This window comes from Carex rostrata, chromosome 3 (assembly GCF_964058835.1).
Source record: "Carex rostrata chromosome 3, lpCarRost1.2, whole genome shotgun sequence".
Classification (NCBI taxonomy): domain Eukaryota; kingdom Viridiplantae; phylum Streptophyta; class Magnoliopsida; order Poales; family Cyperaceae; genus Carex; species Carex rostrata.
This window is the reverse complement of record NC_135920.1, coordinates 13963613-13981699: the sequence shown is the minus strand read 5'-3', so window position 1 is coordinate 13981699 and position 18087 is coordinate 13963613. Positions and strand designations below refer to the sequence as shown.

The 18087-nt window shown below is 32.6% G+C and overlaps 2 protein-coding genes across 2 annotated transcripts; both read right to left on the bottom strand.

Moving 5' to 3' along the window:
* Positions 1-11103: 11103 nt before the first annotated feature.
* LOC144551649 (putative kinase-like protein TMKL1) lies at positions 11104-12534 on the bottom strand. Its single transcript, XM_078299714.1, has 2 exons — positions 11967-12534; positions 11104-11700 (listed from the first exon to the last, which is right to left on the bottom strand). The coding sequence occupies exons 1-2, from the start codon at positions 12466-12468 to the stop codon at positions 11168-11170; spliced, it is 1035 nt and encodes a 344-aa protein (XP_078155840.1). The 5' UTR covers positions 12469-12534; the 3' UTR covers positions 11104-11167.
* Positions 12535-14137: 1603 nt separating this feature from the next.
* LOC144551646 (phosphatidylglycerophosphate phosphatase PTPMT2-like) lies at positions 14138-18087 on the bottom strand. Its single transcript, XM_078299710.1, has 6 exons — positions 17448-18087; positions 16847-16969; positions 16526-16619; positions 16196-16278; positions 15558-15647; positions 14138-15201 (listed from the first exon to the last, which is right to left on the bottom strand). The coding sequence occupies exons 1-6, from the start codon at positions 17646-17648 to the stop codon at positions 14812-14814; spliced, it is 981 nt and encodes a 326-aa protein (XP_078155836.1). The 5' UTR covers positions 17649-18087; the 3' UTR covers positions 14138-14811.

Here is an 18087-nt window from a genome sequence, read left to right as displayed (position 1 = left end):
TACATACATATACATATACATACATATACATATACATACATATACATAATGGATTTTTTTTCTCCAAACTCTAAAAAAAAAAAAAAAAAAAAATTCCAGAGCGCAGAAAAAATCTGCGCTCGGAATAAAAAATTCTAAAAAAATAAAAAATTTCGGGGCGCAAATTTTTTCTGCGGCCCGGAATAAAAATTCCGGAGCGCAGAAAAAATATGCGGCCTGGGTATTTTTAAAATTCCATCCAAAACTTGATTATTTTTAATAAAATAATTATTTTTTTGGGTATTTTTTAAAAAATCGGTGGTGCAAGTATATTAGTGCAATAATTGCACCAGCATAATTATAGTACAAATAATTGGGATATGAAATATGTACCATTGCAATATAATATTTGTACCATCGCATATTTGGTACAAATAATTGCACTGCAATACCATTTCACGGCAATAACTACAAAATAGTACAAATATATGATGATACAAATAATTGCACTACAATATTTGTACCATTGCATATTTGGGATATGAAATGCCAACAGGACGAGTCCGAATCTTCTGTAATTCCGCAAGGAATTACAGGGCCCTGAAATTGCAATATCAACCGTTCAAATATTTTCTCCACATATCTCAAAAAAAAAAAAGTTTTCATGCACAAATCTCGAGAAAGACCAACGATTCGGATTGGAATTACAAGGTGTTGTAATTCCCCAAGAATTACACCAGATTTATTTTCCAACAGGACTCCCCATCACTCGGAGTCAGAGTCAGGATCTGCATTACCTCACTTTTGAGTTTGAATACAGACCGTCAGAATTCAAAATTCAGATCAATTCGGTTCAAGATAAAATGCACACGACATGTTGAATTTGGATTGAAGCTCCAACTAAATCAGGATTTTATTTTGTTTTTTTTTTCACGTTTCGAGATCGAGGGACATAAAATTTTGCTCTTTAGATCTCTGGTGTGACACAATATGGCGTCTGTAAGGGTCTGTTCGGCTGCCAGGCATGAACAAAAATGAGTTTGGATTCAGATCCAATTTGAATGGCCGAAACACTATACGCGTGGCAAAAAAAAAAATTATAGAACACAATTCTTATCTTTGAATCTCTGGCGTGATTCAATATGGCGTCTGTAAGGATCTGTTCAGCAACCAGGCGAGAACGGGAATCGAGGGATATAAATTTTCGCTCTCTGGATCTTTGACGTGAGTCAATATGACGTCTGTAAACGAGTGGAAGGCGAACGTGCTGTAGTTAGAACATCTTTGTCTTACAAATATAAGAAGTAATTTTTTTGTTATATGTACAATTTTAACAATTATTCTTAATTATTTTCAAATTACCTTCATTATTAAAAGAGGAGGGATCGGATGACACCCTTTTTTGGTGACATCGGATAACATCGTGCATTTTCAAAGTTTTAGAAGTCCAAACGATCGATCCAAACCATTCAACTTGATGGATATGTTAAAATGTCCTTGCAGATCAAATTTTACATTTTTTTGAATTTTTTTACTATTTATTAAGTATTTAACAAAATCGCTATATTCAGACCGTTGAATTTTTGTACCCATCTTAATAAATAATAAAAAAAATTCAGAAAAATATAAAATTTGATCTGCAAGCACATTTTAACATATTCATCAAGTTGAACGGTTTGAATCGACCGTTTGAACTTTAAAAATGCATGGTGTCATCCGATGTCACCAAAAAATGGTGTCATCATCGATCCCTCCTCTTATTAAAATATATTTTTATTTTATTTTATAAGATTTATTAAAAATATATTTTATTTATTTATATTTTAAAATCGAGACTTAAAATGAATTATAAAATAATGAGGTATTTTATTAGTTTAGTAGGATTGTCAAATTAATTATAATTATCATACTAAAATTACTAATCCTTTTTATAAATAGAATAGAGAGATCCAACGGTCCTCGAAACCACCTCCGAGGAAGAGCTCAGCATAATCATATTTGGGTTGTTTATGGGCCTAATTACAGGCCCAAAGTTTGTATAGAAATTCTGGAAGCGTGCTTCCAAAATTTGAGAGTAATAAAACCTCCTATCGCTGAAATCAACTTTTGTTATAAAATTAAAATGAAATTACAACATATGTAAGTAAATAACAAAAAAAGAAAGAGAGAACAATTACAAAATTTTGTTCTCTTATATTTGTGTGTTATATATGTATATGTTATATTCTCTATTTACAAAGTCTTTATTTATAGACTAGAAAGAAACGTTATAATAATGAAAGAAAAAATGAATACCAACAGTAACGAGATAATGAGATAATAAATTAAGAATTAATATTGAGAGTTACAGAATGAACATCTGCATCAACTTTATTTTATAACAACTTTAATTTCTTTTTTTATTCAAAAAAAAAACTTCCAATTTTTTTATACCACGTCACCAATCTTACTCGTTTTTTTTTTTTTTTACATCTTTAGCTCTTCTTCTTCATCACACCCACGTTCTCTTTCTCTAATGAAATAGTCAGAAATATGATTCTAAATAGCGATTATTGCGTAATCAGAGATTAAAAAATAAATTATTGCAGATAGCATAGCTATAACAAAAGTTATCCTACATTATTTTTTTTTTCAAAAAATATATTAAATAATTTTACTAATTATCAATATTATCTAAAGTTTCGTAGATTAATAAGCAACATCAAAATAATTAAAAAATAATAATATTTATAATAAATCAGTGAAAAATCCAAATTCCTATTAAAAATATCCCTAGTAATTATAAAAAAATTATTTATCTTACTTATTCAAAACAACCCAAGGATCATGACATAAACTATATTTTTTCTATTCAAAATAGCCTAAGCATCATGTCGTAAACTATCTATATTTTCCTAGTCAGAAACAAAAGCAATCTGAGTCTTAAAAAAAAAAATTCTTAAAAGAAAATTTTAATCTGGACTTTGAAATAAAGACCTATGTAGCATAGCGTGTGAGTAGTCGTACCTGAAATAACGCACTTTTATCACAAAGCTTAGCGTTTAAGATCCGAAAACACTATAACACTGCTATTTTGAATGCTATGTGCACTATTTAGAACACTTGTCATTAAGAAAAAAAAATATCAAAGCGAGAGCAATTAGGAACAAAGCCTCATTCTTTCCCAGTAAAACCAAAAGAAATTAAATGGCGGAGAGGTGGGTGTCAAAAATGTACAGGATAGAAAGAAAAATCCATATGAGATATCGATCATGGCGAGACGATCGGAAACAAGCAGATTTTGGAAAGAAAATGAAAGCCAAAGTTTTTAAATTTCTTTCTTTGGATTTTTTTTTTAATATAACTAATTTAAATGATTTTAACGGTACAAGTAGAATGATCTTGGAAGTTAAAAAAACGCTTCTACTGAGGCAAAGAAACATGTTTTGTCCATCGAAACAGTGCAAAGTTATGACCCAATTAAAATAGATACCACATAAAATCCTTGTCTTATCCTCAATTAACATAGCAAAATTTAAGGAACATCAAACATCAAACATAGCAAATTTAAATGTGACGGTAAACAGAGAAGCCGTTGTATATATATTCCCAAAATTCGGTGCTTTTTAAATTGCTACAAATACAAGAAACAACCGTAGTCGTTTAAAGAAAGTCCGAGGTTGAGCATTGATTGAGCCGGTCAGGCTAGCTACGAAGGTTGGATTAATCAATCATTCTTTTAGAAATATACAAAATAGAAAAACCACCGAACTATTTTTAGTATAGTCTTTTTGGACATAAGCTAAAGCCTAAAGGGACCCAATCATCGGTTTGCTCCTTTAATTTTCAAAATTTATAGTTTTGCACACTATATAAGAGATCAAATTATTGATTCATACTATATAAGAGGACCCATTTTAATTTATGTGAATTTAGGGAGGTTCGATCAATAATTCAATCCTATAGTTTTTGAATTTTTTGTCGTCTAATTCTCAACAATTTACGAAAAAAGTTATATTCACCGAATTATTGATTCAGTCCTTATCAATTTCTCCAACTCAACCAATGATTCGGTCTCTCCGTGAGACGGTAAAAAATATATTCATCTGGTATGATAATGTTTTCTTTAGGTAAAAAGCTCTGAAAAGCTACTTGTGAATACTGATTTGCATTTTAAAGTTGTTTCATTCAGCTTTCTTTTTGACATTTGGTGATCTACCACTGTCTTTTGTGACAGATTGACACATCAACATCAACCAAGTTAATATTAATACACACATATATAAAAAAATAATTTGAGTATTATCCATTTTATATTGTTAAAATTTTAATAAAAAATAAAAACAACTAAAAATAATTAATAGATAAATGTTCTGGTACTCCAATCCATCATATCATATTCAGTTCCCAAACCTGTTTTAACGTAGCAGATTAAATGGTAAAAATCATAGGTTTAAATGCTTAAGAATTAAAAGTGTTCATGGACTTTATTTAAAAAAAAAACTACGACTTCAAAATAACTCAAAAATATTTCTTCATAGATATCATAATTCATTACAGATCATCGGGAAAATGAACGAGAATGATAAAAGGGAAAAAATAAGAGTAGGTGAAATGAAACTTTTTTTTTTTTACTTGAAGACAAAAGTAGTTGAGAATTAAAAATTATCAAGATTTAGAATTTAAATTCTTGCAGATAAAGTTTTAAAAGCTTGCATGCGAGTAGTATAGTGAATGCTTATAAACAGAGTTTTAAATGCTTGAATAAGAGCGTTGAAAATAGAAGTTAGATATTAAGTACTTGAGGGACTCGTTCGAGAATTTTGTTTGAGGTACATGCAATTATCGAGCTCCTAAATATTTGTCTGTTTAAACAAAGCTAGTTCCCAACTACTTAATTTTGTGGTTTAAACAGCACTATCAAACATATACATGCATGTGATTTTCATAAATGTTTGGAAGTATATATGGATGGCTAGTATTGGACCGGCATCGTTTAATTTTATTCTTTTGTTGGAGGTTGATATCTTACTCTCCGATATTACAATCTAAAGGAGATACATAAAGAATAGCTTTTTTTTGTTTTTCTCTTGTGGGACAAAAAGATTGTTGAACCGGGCTCCTAACCAACCAAAGATAAGCGACCAAGTGTATGCCAGCATGAGACCCAGGTGCATCATGCATGCCGTGTTACCCGTGTATGCATTAATTAATGCACAAAATTATCGGAAATATTAACCACTCCCATAAAATACACTAATTTGTCGTTTTTTTTTTTTTTTTTAAGATTCTAGAAGAGACCGCTAGATTTCAATATATAAGGATGCAGTTGGATAGAGCAAAAATAATACTAATTCGAGAATATTAATATTTTTTTTGAGCTATTCGATATTTGAATGGAGCAAGAATAACACTAATTCACTATTCTACTAATCCAATCAAAAATTGAATTAGCTACTATTCTCAAAACTTAAAATTAGCTCTACAGTTGCTTTATTCCTTATTTCATTCAAAAGAAGAAGAGTTTACAACAGCTGACTCATAGCAAAAAACAAAAAACCACAACACAAAATACACTAATTTGTCATATGCTTCAAAATGTATTAGTGCCACTTTTAACATCTCTTGATCGCTTGATGTTTCATATACTTCAATATACACACTACTTAAATATTATATGATGCACATTCTGTTATTATCGAACGTGCATTTTTCTAGTATAATATATATAAAATAACTATCAACATATATATGTCATACATTTTGAAAAATGTTTAATAAATAGTAAAAAAAATTCAAAAAATGTAAAATTTGGTCTCCAGGCACATTTCAATATGGATTAAACATCTAATGGTTCAGATTGGTCGTTTGGACATTGGAAATACAAAAATGAGTTATAAACATATGTGGACATATGCTTATGGAAGTAAAATAGCTAACCTCATATATATATATATACGTCCTTAAAAAAAAAGTAATAAATTATGGTTGAAGATTTAATTTATGTATTTGATAGTGTTTTTCAAAATTTCAATACAAACGTTCGGATATAGAATCTCAACAAACACATCTCAAAACACCGCGTTCAAATTTCTGAAAGTATATATATATACGTTCAAACTTCAAACAATATTTCTATATGCATGTTTTCAAATTCAAACATAGTTTTTTTGTTATTCTTTTATACACAAATCTACTGTTATATTCTTATAGAAAATAGAATAGACAAATATTTATATAGTAATGGACAGAGTTTTAAGTACAATGAATGAGGTTAATTGATTCTCAAAAAATATATTTATGTAAGATTTTCTATATAATTTAGAGTAAAATGTCACGTATACTGTAAATTGACTTTATTCTCAACATGTAAATTTTATATAATTGAGAACTAATGTGTGTTTGACACTCATATATTTATGTATGATTTTATATAGCTTTCTGAAATACTTTTATTTAGAATAATTATAATAATCCCCTCACTCCTGTCCCCCCATTTATCCCCGCACTCTCTCTCTCATTTTTTTTCCTTAACTGTCATTAATCCCCCCAATTATTCCGCTCATAATTTTTATTTATCCTCGCAATAAATTATACTGTCATTTAATAACAATCCCCGCATTAATTATACTGTCATAAAATAACAATTCCTGCATTAATTATACTTTCCTTTAATAACAATCCCTGCGAATAAATGTTTATTTGTCTATTAATGTTCAAAAAATATTTATCATTATTGCTTACATGTATTTATCATAATGTCTAAGAAGTATTTATCATGAGTAGAACTATGGTGCTCTTAAGCTTACCAAATTTTTGGTGAGCTTAACTCTAAAACTCATCATATCGATTTCAAATGACGAATCTGAACCGTTGAAACCCACCTACCTTACGTGTGATGCATCTACATGTGAAATTTTTAAACATTCGAATTAATTTAGTATAAAGTCAAGCGGTCAAAAAACGTTCAAAAAATGAATGCACTAAAATTAATTTATTAACCTTCTAATTTTGACCGCTTGACTTTATACTAAATTAATTCGAATGTTTAAAAATTTTACATGTAGATGCATCACATGTAAGGTAGGCGGGTTTCAACTGTTCGAATTTGTCATTTGAAATTGATTTGATGAGTTTTAGAGTTAACCTTACCAAAACTTTGGTGAGCTTAAGAGCACCCTAATTCTACTCATTTATCATTGTCTCTAACATAATGCTACTTTGATTTGATTAAACATTACTTATTAACAAGTTCAAGAAAGTATTTATCATTGTTTCTGACAAGTATTTATCATTGATTCTAAGAAGTATTTATTATTGTCTTTGACGTACGTATGTTTTACTGAAAATTGCAATTATGTCTGAGAAGTATTTATCCATGTAACATAAAATATTTATCATTATGCTTGAGAAACATTTATCATTGATGTTTTACTAAAAGTTGCAGTTATGTCTGAAAAGTATTTATCCATTTAACTTAAAATATTTATCATTATGTCTAAGAAGTATTTATTATTGATGTTTTATTGAAAGTTGCAATTATATTTGATAAGTATTTATTCATGCAACATAAAGTATTTATCCATATAACATAAAATATTTATTGTTATGTCTAAGAAGTATTTATCATTGGGTGAGGGAATTGTTTATTTAATAGTCCCCAGTTGTGCGGAGACAATCCAAAAAAAAAAGAAATTTTGTGGGGGATAACTGACAAGTATTTATGAGGAAATTGTTTATTTAATAGTCCCTAGTTGTGCGGAGACGATTAAAAAAAAAAAAAATTTGTGCGAGGACAATTGATGGATTAATTTATTCTTTCATAAATAGATATCATTGCAAAGGAATTAATACTGTGCAAATTCAAGATAAATATTTTGATGCTTCAAGTTAAATACTAACAGTTTACTAAACGCTTATTAATGACTGAGCGGTCCCCCCATAATTTTTTTGACAGTTTGTGCAGGATTTCTTGCGGGGATTGTTATCAGGATCCTTTTATTTGTAGGGACTTTGCTATATATTTTGGACAATTGTAACTACAGTATGACCAAGGTTAAAGGAAATGTGCTCAATTATTATTTCCTCCTCCAATACTTCTATGGAAGAGAAGTTATCTTCTTCTTTTTTAAATAAAAGCTATATGGATAGTTAAAATATTAACAAATAAAATGGAAGGAAGATAGTAAATGAGATGCATATTAATTGGAACTAATTTAGTTCGGTTTGAACCGACAGGGAATACTATAATTCTAGGTCATTTTTTTAGAAATAATCAACGGCTTAGGCAATTTTAAGAAGAATTTGCAACACCAGTGGTTACATAAAATAATATTATATGTTGTGTTGTGCTTCCACATTGTGAAATTGGTTCTGCAAGTAGTTTAATTGATTCCATCAAATGTATATATAACCTGTCATGCCGAAATTTTTATTTGTAGCGCGCGCGCACAAAAAAAAAAAAAAAAATCTCACCCAAGCCGCACAATCAGTATGCGGCTCATTTATGGGGCAGAGGGGGCGCAGATTGACTTAGAGGTTCCTCAAATTAAAAAATGCACTATAATATTTAATATATTTAAGTTTTGGGGACCTCTAGTCATTCTGCGGCCCCTCATAAATGGGCTGCAGATTGATTGTACGGCCTTGATAAATATGAAAATCCCCCAAATTTAGAGTCTTTTGATTTTTTTTTATTATGGTATTTAAAAAAATTTCGGTTTGTCATGCCTTTCTGGAGTTCCGTACTTTTCCAAAGGTTGTCTTTTAAAATTCAAATTCCAATTAAAAATTTATATTCATCATATTTTTAGGAGTACAAGGTTTAAGTAAAAAAAAAAATTTAGCAGTAAATTATTTATTTTGAGTTAGTTGATCAAAACCTATCAAACATTACGATATGACAAGGACAAAATTAATTAACTAACTAATGTCAAAATGGCACTTAATTATTTGGCTGGTCTGGTCTGCCTCGCCTATCGACTGGTCGATTTCCATAATAAATGCATAAAAGCTAGTTTTGGTCAAGTTAGCAAGAGTATTAATTAGTCATTTGATTTCATTTATATATAAATAAATAATTAGATTTTTGGATAGAGTCTAAAATTACCCCTTGAGTTCAGGGGCGAAACAAAATAAAAAAATATATATATATAGAGAGTTAGACTAGGGTGCTATGGATAGCATAGTGGCCTCTATGCTACGGCTCAATATTCGAGTTTCCAAAATCCAAACGGTCGATCCGAATCGTTCATCTTATTCTCCATATTAATATCTGCTTGGAGACCAAATTTTATAATTTTCTGAATTTTTTTACTATTTATTAAGCCACTTTGAAAATTGCTAATCCAACGGTTTTACTGTTTTGTGCAGCCACCGTTGGATCAACAATTTTGTAAAATACTTAATAAATAGTAAAAAAATTCAGAAAAATGTAAAATTTGGTCTCCAAGCAGATATTAATATGGAGAATAAGATGAACGGTTCGGATCGACCGTTTGGATTTTGGAAACTCGAATATTGAGCCGTAGCATAGAGGCCACTATGCTATCCATAGCACCCCAGCCTAACTCTCTCTATATATATATATATATATATATATGAGGAGGGATCGGATGACACTTTTTTTGGTGACATCGGATAACATCGTGCATTTTCAAAATTTTCAAAGTCCAAACAGTCGATCCAAACCGTTCAACATAATAGATTTGTTAAAATGTGCTTGCAGATCAAATTTTACATTTTTTGGAATTTTTTTACTATTTATTAAGTATTTAACAAAATCGCTATATTCAGACCGTTGAATTGTTGTACCCATCTTAATAAATAGTAAAAAAATTCAGAAAAATGTAAAATTTGATATGAAAGCACATTTTAACATATCCATCAAGTTGAACGGTTTGGATGAACTGTTTGGACTTTGAAAATGCACAGTGTCATCCGATGTCATCAAAAAAGGATGTCATCCGATCCGTCCTCTCTCTCTCTCTCTCTCTCTCTCTATATATATATATATATATATATATATATATATAGAGTTAGGCTGGAGTGCTATGGATAGCATAGTGGCCTCTATGCTACGACTCAATATTCGAGTTTCCAAAATTCAAACGGTCGATCCGAACCGTTCATTTTATTCTCCATATTAATATCTGCTTGGAGACCAAATTTTATAATTTTATGAATTTTTTTACTATTTATTAAGCCACTTTGAAAATCGCTAATCCAACGGTTTTACTATTTTGTGCAGCCACCGTTGGATCAACAATTTTGTAAAATACTTAATAAATAGTAAAAAAATTCAGAAAAATGTAAAATTTGGTCTCCAAGCAGATATTAATATGGGGAATAAGATGAATGGTTCGGATCGACCGTTTGGATTTTGGAAACTCGAATATTGAGCCGTAGCATAGAGGCCACTATGCTATCCATAGCACCCAGCCTAACTCTATATATATATATATATATATATATATATATATATAAAGAGGGCTAAGATCGATATATTAAATGTAGGTGCAATTTCATTTTATAAAGAGAGCTAGCAATATTGAATATTGATACATACAGAAATTACAAAAATTTCATGGACATATTTATAAATTTCAATTTATAGGGGCTTATTATACTTATATAATACTGTGTGATATTTTGAATAAAGATATTAAAAGTGTTATTATAGTTATATTCAGCACACGAACTATATAATTTTTATTTTAACTATTACTCGTAAATCGTAATATATATTTCAGTTCTCACTGCCAACTCCGAAGCAATAGAAAAATAACATACCTTTAACTACCACATGGACCACAAAATAAATAATTAATTATTTAATTATTTGTTTGTCTTGATCCAACTCTTATCAAATCATAAATCCAACCTCGCCTCACGAGGGATGCCACACTGTCACTTCCCTAAACCACCTCTCACAATTATGAATTATGATCCTAAAAAACAATTTAATTACACTTTTTTGTCTCCCAACTTTCCAAATTTGAGCACCGCCTCACAGATATTTCATTAAATCTTTCTAAAAGTGCATATTCATTTCAACTGCAAGGAATTCAAACATATTATCATTTTGAGTGTTTGGCTTGTTCTTTCTAAATTGACATCTCCCTATTTTGTATCTAGAAGAGCAAATGTTGGCTAAATTTTATTTTACATGAAGAACTTTTTACAGATTCAACCCAAAAATATGAAATTATCACCTACAAATTTCCTCAAGCCTACTCAAAATACTCTTGATATCCGGCCTCAAACCCGGTACCGGCGCGCAACAATCCATGGCCAATCGGAAAAACTTCAACAATCCTTCCCCATTGCCACACCCTTTAAACACTTCACTTATCTCTCTCTCAAAAACCAAATCTTTGGAGTGCAACAAAGAAAGGATTTTAATTGGGTCCCTTTGAGTAAGCAATTCAAGTAAAACAACACCTAAAGAGTATATATCAGTCTCTTTGGTTGCATCTTTCATTTTTATTAGCTCCGGCGCTTTGTAGCCTTGCAACGCGGAGGCTTCGAGCATTTCTTGACAGGAAGTCGGGCTTAAAAGGAGATGAAGTCCGAAATCCGATAAGCGAGGCTCGAGATTTTCATCTAGTAGTATATTGTTTGTTTTGATGTTTCCATGAATTATTGGTTTGCTGTACCCAGTGTGTAGGTGGTTTAATCCTTTGGTTATTCCAAGAGATAGCTTGCATGTGATCTCCCATCTTTGAGATTCAACCACTCCATCTACACATGGAATAATTCAATTCAAAATAACAATCATAATTATGCATTAATATCAAAATTTTCAAGCAATAAATTTTGTTCACAATGAATATCAACAGAAATTAAGAAATAGCATTATTTCATGAAGTATTTTATATTCTACCAGTAAAAAGAGTTCTCATAATTTCAAAATTCATCAGTACCGAAGATCTGAGCAAATTCATGTTCAGACTTCAGACCCAATTTTCTGTAAATCAATGTAAATCCCAAAAATAAATAAGACAAACCTCTCAAGAACTGAGCCAGCGTCCCAGCTGCGTAGAACGGGTGCACAAACAACTTCTCTCCTCTGGGACCCACATACAGAGCCTTCAGCGGCACCACATTACCATGCGTTACCGAAGCGAGTGTTTTTACCAAAGGCACTATATCCTGTGCTGAGCCAATGCAAGCTGGCCTCACAAACCTCAGCAGCACTGTGGACCCGGTCCGCCGTAGACAGGCCCGGTACACCGTGCCGTAACTGGACCGTCCGATCACCTCCCCTGGTGCCTCCAATATATCACTGGCCGTCAGATCTTCGCCCGAAGAGAATGTCATGAGATCCTCTGTTTCCTCCGGTGAGTCATACACAGTGTTGTATACAGCGGTTTCTATGGACCTTTCTCTACGATTGTGTTTGTGTAGAGTTCTACGGTAGAGGAGGAGGAAGAAGAGTACAAGTAAAAGGAGTAAGGCGGGGAGAATCGAGCAGAGAAGGAGCTTAATGAGGTGGCGGTGCTTTGCCATAGAAAGGCAACTTTGGTTTTTAGTTTTGGATTTGATTGCAGTGAGGAAAGAGACGAGGGAAGAAGACAAAAGATTATTTGAGGAATCTTTTTTTATTGGGGGCAGAGAGGAATTCATATCACCTGTCACCTGCGTTATCACAAATTTTGAGTTTAGATCCTGACCGTTCAATTTGATTTTGCACAAATATAATTCTGATCGAACGGTTCTGATCTAAAAAAAAGTTTGGGTTACTTCAGTTCAGGGTATCCAGACTCAGCAAAGAGAGGCAGTGGTGAGAGTTAGACAGGCAACTAATAAAATGGTAAAAAGTTGCTCTCTTTTATGTTTTCCGATATGAGACTTTGCTCAAGACATATGATTTGAAACTAAGTTCGGATTTAAACTGTACTTGGGAATTAGCATTGTAATAAAGCTTTGGTCAAAAGAAAGGAAATGTTTTGAAGATACCTAGGCTACATGTATGTCAGAGCCAGATAAATTGTTTGGCATTTTTCAAGTGGTACTACAATGTGATGTCGGAGGCTCGGAGCCAGATATAAGCCTGATTTGATGTGACGAGTTGTAAACTTGTAATATAGTAATTTCAAGAATTTTTACTACGTTATAAAAAAATGAGATCCGGTGTTTTTTTTTCATGTTATTTTCGTGCTCTCCTCTCTATCTCTCTCCTCTTACTTTGAGACCCACGTAATTCACTCTCTCTTTTCTTTTCTTTAAAGAGAGATATAGAGTGAAAATAAAGAGCAGCCGGCTGCTTTTCTACTAAGGAAAACAGCGGATTGGGTTCCCTATTCAGTATTCATTTATTATGGTATAAAAAAGTTTAGATTATCTTATAGATTATCAGTATAAAAAACCAATTTATTGTGAATTAAATATTATATTTGTTTTTTTAGAGCTAGAGTTCAAGGGACCATCCTAACAGGAGCTTAATAGCAATTGACATATATTGATACACAGTGAAATACCATTTTTCTTTTCTTTTAAATGCTTGGTAAGGGCTACCAAGATTACATAGTGAATTGCTAATAGCAGCCTCAGCAAAGCTTTTAAAAAAAAAATGCAAGGCAATTTATATTTAGTTTGAAATGTAAAGGGCGTGTTTGAAACTCTAGTGCAAATATGAGGGTCACTTTCCCACAGAAAATTAAAAGCATGGCAACAAGAGCTGCTTGGAGACTTTCAAATCAAATAAATTTGATTCGGTGTCGGTCATTATTCTTTGTTTGTGAATTTAATGGTATGTAGAAAGCATGATCCAAATAAAAAGGTCGTTGTGCCCTTTTTAATATACAGATCTACCTAATAATTTGGTTCAACAGATTTCCAAACGCTTCCATTAATCATGCAAATACGGCTCAGTAAAAGCTCTTAATTATGCAAATACGGCTCAGTAATCTTGCTTTTGCCTCAGGTTATGCTTCAAAAGACTTGAAGCTGCAAATCTTCAATTACACCTCACGCCAAACTTTTGCATCTAAATTTGATTAATGCTGTGCCTTTTAAGTTTTAACCCAAGTTTCGATTTTTGACACCCAATTGAGCACCAAAAAGAACCCACACAAACAAAATCCAAAGAACAGAAAATATAACAGGAGCTGAAAAAGAAATTCTAAAATCCAAAACTATTATCATTAACAGTAGACGCCCATACTGAAACAACATCTTTCAGGAATCACCCCTCTTATATACAATACATAACAAAGTTGTATTCCATTACATCAGTTATTATATATATACTCATCCAACTCCACACTTTGGATGCGGACCCAACCAGATAAATTCGATACACTTTCAAAATAAAAGGTTAATTTACAAAGGGAAATTGCATAGAAACCATTTGGCCAATGTCCTTCACCTAGTAACCCCAAATTTTAACAGATTCTAAATACAGCTGAGCAACACCTAATAGGTAACGCCTCTTTTTCTTACAAGACATGCAGTGCTTCTAAATTTGTTGTACATACCGCATGTGCCATAACACTGAAAGTAGGGCCCCGGGTTCACATGTCAGGAACAAGCCATATGTCATATCTAGACATGCGAGTTTGGACTTGTACTGTAAGTGTTAAGTGCTTCCCAACAGATAGCCTATATCCTTACTCAAATTCACTACATATGCTTTCAAGAAATACAGGACCACATAGAGAGCCTCAGATCTGACACCACATAACTCATTGGATTAGCATGTTTACGGTGGTAAGCAGCATAATCACTGTTGGTATTTCTACTTTTTCATGAGGAGACTTGATAAATTTGTTTTATAGGGCTGTCTAGGTGAAAACACATTTTTCACTTGGTTTCAATGCACTTCCCTGGACTAAAAGTTTTAGAAAATAATTACAGCTTAACAACAACACCTTGAAGTAAGCAACCATGCGAAGCAGCACTGACCTGCTCCACTTCAAGAGAACAACTATCTACGGCCTTCATATCACATACTGTTCTTTTCTTAATTTTGCTTTGAGATTGACATCTGAGCCAAAAGTACGAGAGCCTGCATACAAAACTCAACTCGGCGAGTATGCCGCTGTTGTTCAGATTTTCTGTGGCAAAATCTGCACTGTAGCCCTCGAGGTCAGCTGGAGAAACGACCACAAATGTGCTGTCATCGAAAGAAATAAAGTTTCTGCTGGTGGGAGCAAGGAAATGATGCTTCACAATGGAGTTATCCCTAAGACATGACTTGTCCGCTTTTAAAACACGGAGCTGGTAGAATTCCTGTACAGCCTGTGTGAAAAGAAGATCTAAAGTGAGTGGAAAATGAACAAAGGAATGTTTTTTAAATAAAGATAAGATAAAACCTTTCTTGGAATAATTTGCCATTTCTCAATCATAGAATCTAATGAAGTCAACATGCCGGTGGGACTACATGATTGCATATATATGTGTGGGGACAATAATCATTTCCCAATAATAAATGAATATGTACAATGGAAGATTTTTCAACCAAACATAACCAACAATAGCTACAAAAGCAAGTTCAGGCATCATGTGAAATAAACTACAGGTGCACATCCACCCGATTAGAAATTAAATGTCACAAGAACAAAAAGAAGTAACAAACACGAGAAATAATTACTCACTTCCCACTGTGATGAAGCTAAAAGAACTCGCGGCCTTTGGAATCTGACATATTGATATGCCTCTGACGGCGACATCTGTTTGTATTGAACCTGAACCATCCAACTTACTTAGGAAAATGTATAATTTATTACTAAACATAGTAAACTAAAAACAAATCAAATAAATGGTCCACGAATTATAATACAAACCCCACTTTTTGTACCCGTAACATTGCTAAGCGTAGCAATTGGTCCCATTTATCACTCCCTCAGTTCCATACAGTGTAATAAGGTAGAAAAGTTATGAAATGCAGGAATGTGGGTAAGACAAGTAATAATGCGAATCCAGCTGTGACACGTGCTAGGAACAAGTAGAGGGTCAGTATTTGTAACCAACTTGAGGAGCAAGTAAATAATGCAGTGATAAGGTATTTGAACAGCTTTTAGGATGCACGAAAGGAACTGTGTCATACTTCCAGGAGAAAATAGGAAGATAAATAATTCATATTGGAGGTCATAGTATGCACCAAAATGATCGACTACAAATAGTAATTTTCAAGGGTAGAGTGGGAGTGCTCACCTTTCATGGACCATTTATGTAATACACTCAAGCAAATAGCCCAAAACAATAAATAATAAATAAAGATTTATGGACGAACCAAGTAACATATAACAACTGTCGTGCTTCGTCCCCGGCCAGCTTTGCAATGAACATATGTCATCTTCTTGTTAGTTGCATTCCCTTCAGGTATTGTGAAAAAAAAATATAAGTATAGGTCTTACAGTTCAAGAAAGAAATGCCTATAGTACCCCAGATTGGATTCTTATCCAGGAATACTGTATAATAAGGGGCTTCTAAGATACCCATGAATTTTAACAATTATGCAGATGCATTATATTCAAAGACATGATACTCTTTAATTTTGCAGTTTCAACCAAGAAGATTTTCCAAAAATTAAAAGACGCATGACCGGAAAGTCAATTCATACCATGGATGAAGTCAACAGCTTTGCATAAGTTGTCAAGGGACGGTGCGAAAAGATAATCTCTCGTTGGTAGCACCAGGTTTTCGATCCCATGTTCCTACAATTTAAAGATTCAAAACATTTAAAAGTAATCAAGCCAGACTTTAAACCTCTTGTAGCCTAATTTTGATAATTGTATCTATGGATTATGCAACTAAACACATAAATCCCAAGCTAATTAAAAAAAAGCAAAAAACTGTAATTTTTTCAAATAGGTCACTTAGAAATCGCGCCTCTTAAACACCCTCTGCCAATGAAACAAAAGTTCAGCCATTGAACACTTACATTATATAGAGATATCGGTACAAGGGTTTCATACGGTTCATTGAGAGTAATAACCCCACAAACACCAAGCTTCTTCAAGCGTAGCACATCACTAGGAAACGGTACAGCACCTAATAGTAAAAACTGACACACAAAACAAGCTTAAAATAATCAAAGAAACATAACATGAATTTTTAAGCATTGTGCATTTGCAAGATAACTGTATAATCTGTTTGACCAATTTTTTACCCCCCTTATTTTCCCTCTGCCTTTTCTTTACTCGATGCTTGTTAGTATAATTGAAGAACCAGAGCTGACATGAGGCTAATTTGAATGAAATCAAGAACAATTGAAACATGATTTCACATTTGAGGGTTCAATATGCTGACATTTTTGTTAGTTCAGAACCACAGAAAGATTGAATAGTGCTTAATTGCACATGGCCAATCTCACGAAACAAAGTACTGGTAATTTACCCATTATACTGCCATAACCTGGAATAGTTTGGTTAACAGTATACCAGGCATAAAGTTAGAGAGGAAAGTTTCTTCAATGGGCACTTTTAAGAAACCAATATATAACAATATAGATAAAATAAAACAGGAAGAACAGGAGAACAAACCTCATCCACTTGATCCCACCAATTAAATTGGGGCTCAAACCGATTCCTTACAACATTATACAAAAGAGTGGGGTAAAAGAGCATTCTTGCCCCAACCCCAACAGCAGCTCTCTTTGGATTGATCAATCCCAGCTTGCTAATGTTACTAATCTCAATTTCTTCCCCCTTTGGCTTTCCATCTCCTAATTCCTCTATATGCATGATTTCAGATACTCAAATATCCCCAAATTTGACTCGAAATCGACAATCTGAAACACCCAATTCTCCCAGATCAGAAATTCCTCAAAATTCCCAACTCAATTACTTAAATCGTTCTAATTGACCTCCGAAATCAGAACTGAAGCTCAATATCTCTCAGATTTTCAAAGGAACGCATTTTTCAAGTCAAAAGACGCGACTTCTCTCAATCGATCATAGCTTGGAAAAAGACGAAACGAAGAGGGTATCACAAGCTTAATTGAATAAAAAAGACAGGCAGGTTGCTCGCTTTGCAAGGTATTCTCTCAACAAATCGATGCTGGATTAAGAATTGATTAAACTATTTGGCGATGCTTTGCTTTTTCCCTAATCACGCCACACACACACTCTCTTTCTCTTTCCCTCTCGAAATTAACGTCCAGAAAAGAAGAAAATGCAACGC

Bases quoted from the DNA above. Each gene is read 5' to 3' on its own strand.
- LOC144551649 (XM_078299714.1), bottom strand. From the start codon at position 12,468: ATGGCAAAGCACCGCCACCTCATTAAGCTCCTTCTCTGCTCGATTCTC. The intron at 11,701-11,966 runs GTTTGTCTTATT...TTCCATGTGTAG, and splicing joins GCTGGCTCAGTTCTTGAGAG to ATGGAGTGGTTGAATCTCAA.
- LOC144551646 (XM_078299710.1), bottom strand. From the start codon at position 17,648: ATGCATATAGAGGAATTAGGAGATGGAAAGCCAAAGGGGGAAGAAATT. The intron at 15,648-16,195 runs GTTCGTCCATAA...TGGATGGTTCAG, and splicing joins CAGTTGTTATATGTTACTTG to GTTCAATACAAACAGATGTC. The intron at 15,202-15,557 runs GTGAGTAATTAT...CTTTTCACACAG, and splicing joins TAGCTTCATCACAGTGGGAA to GCTGTACAGGAATTCTACCA.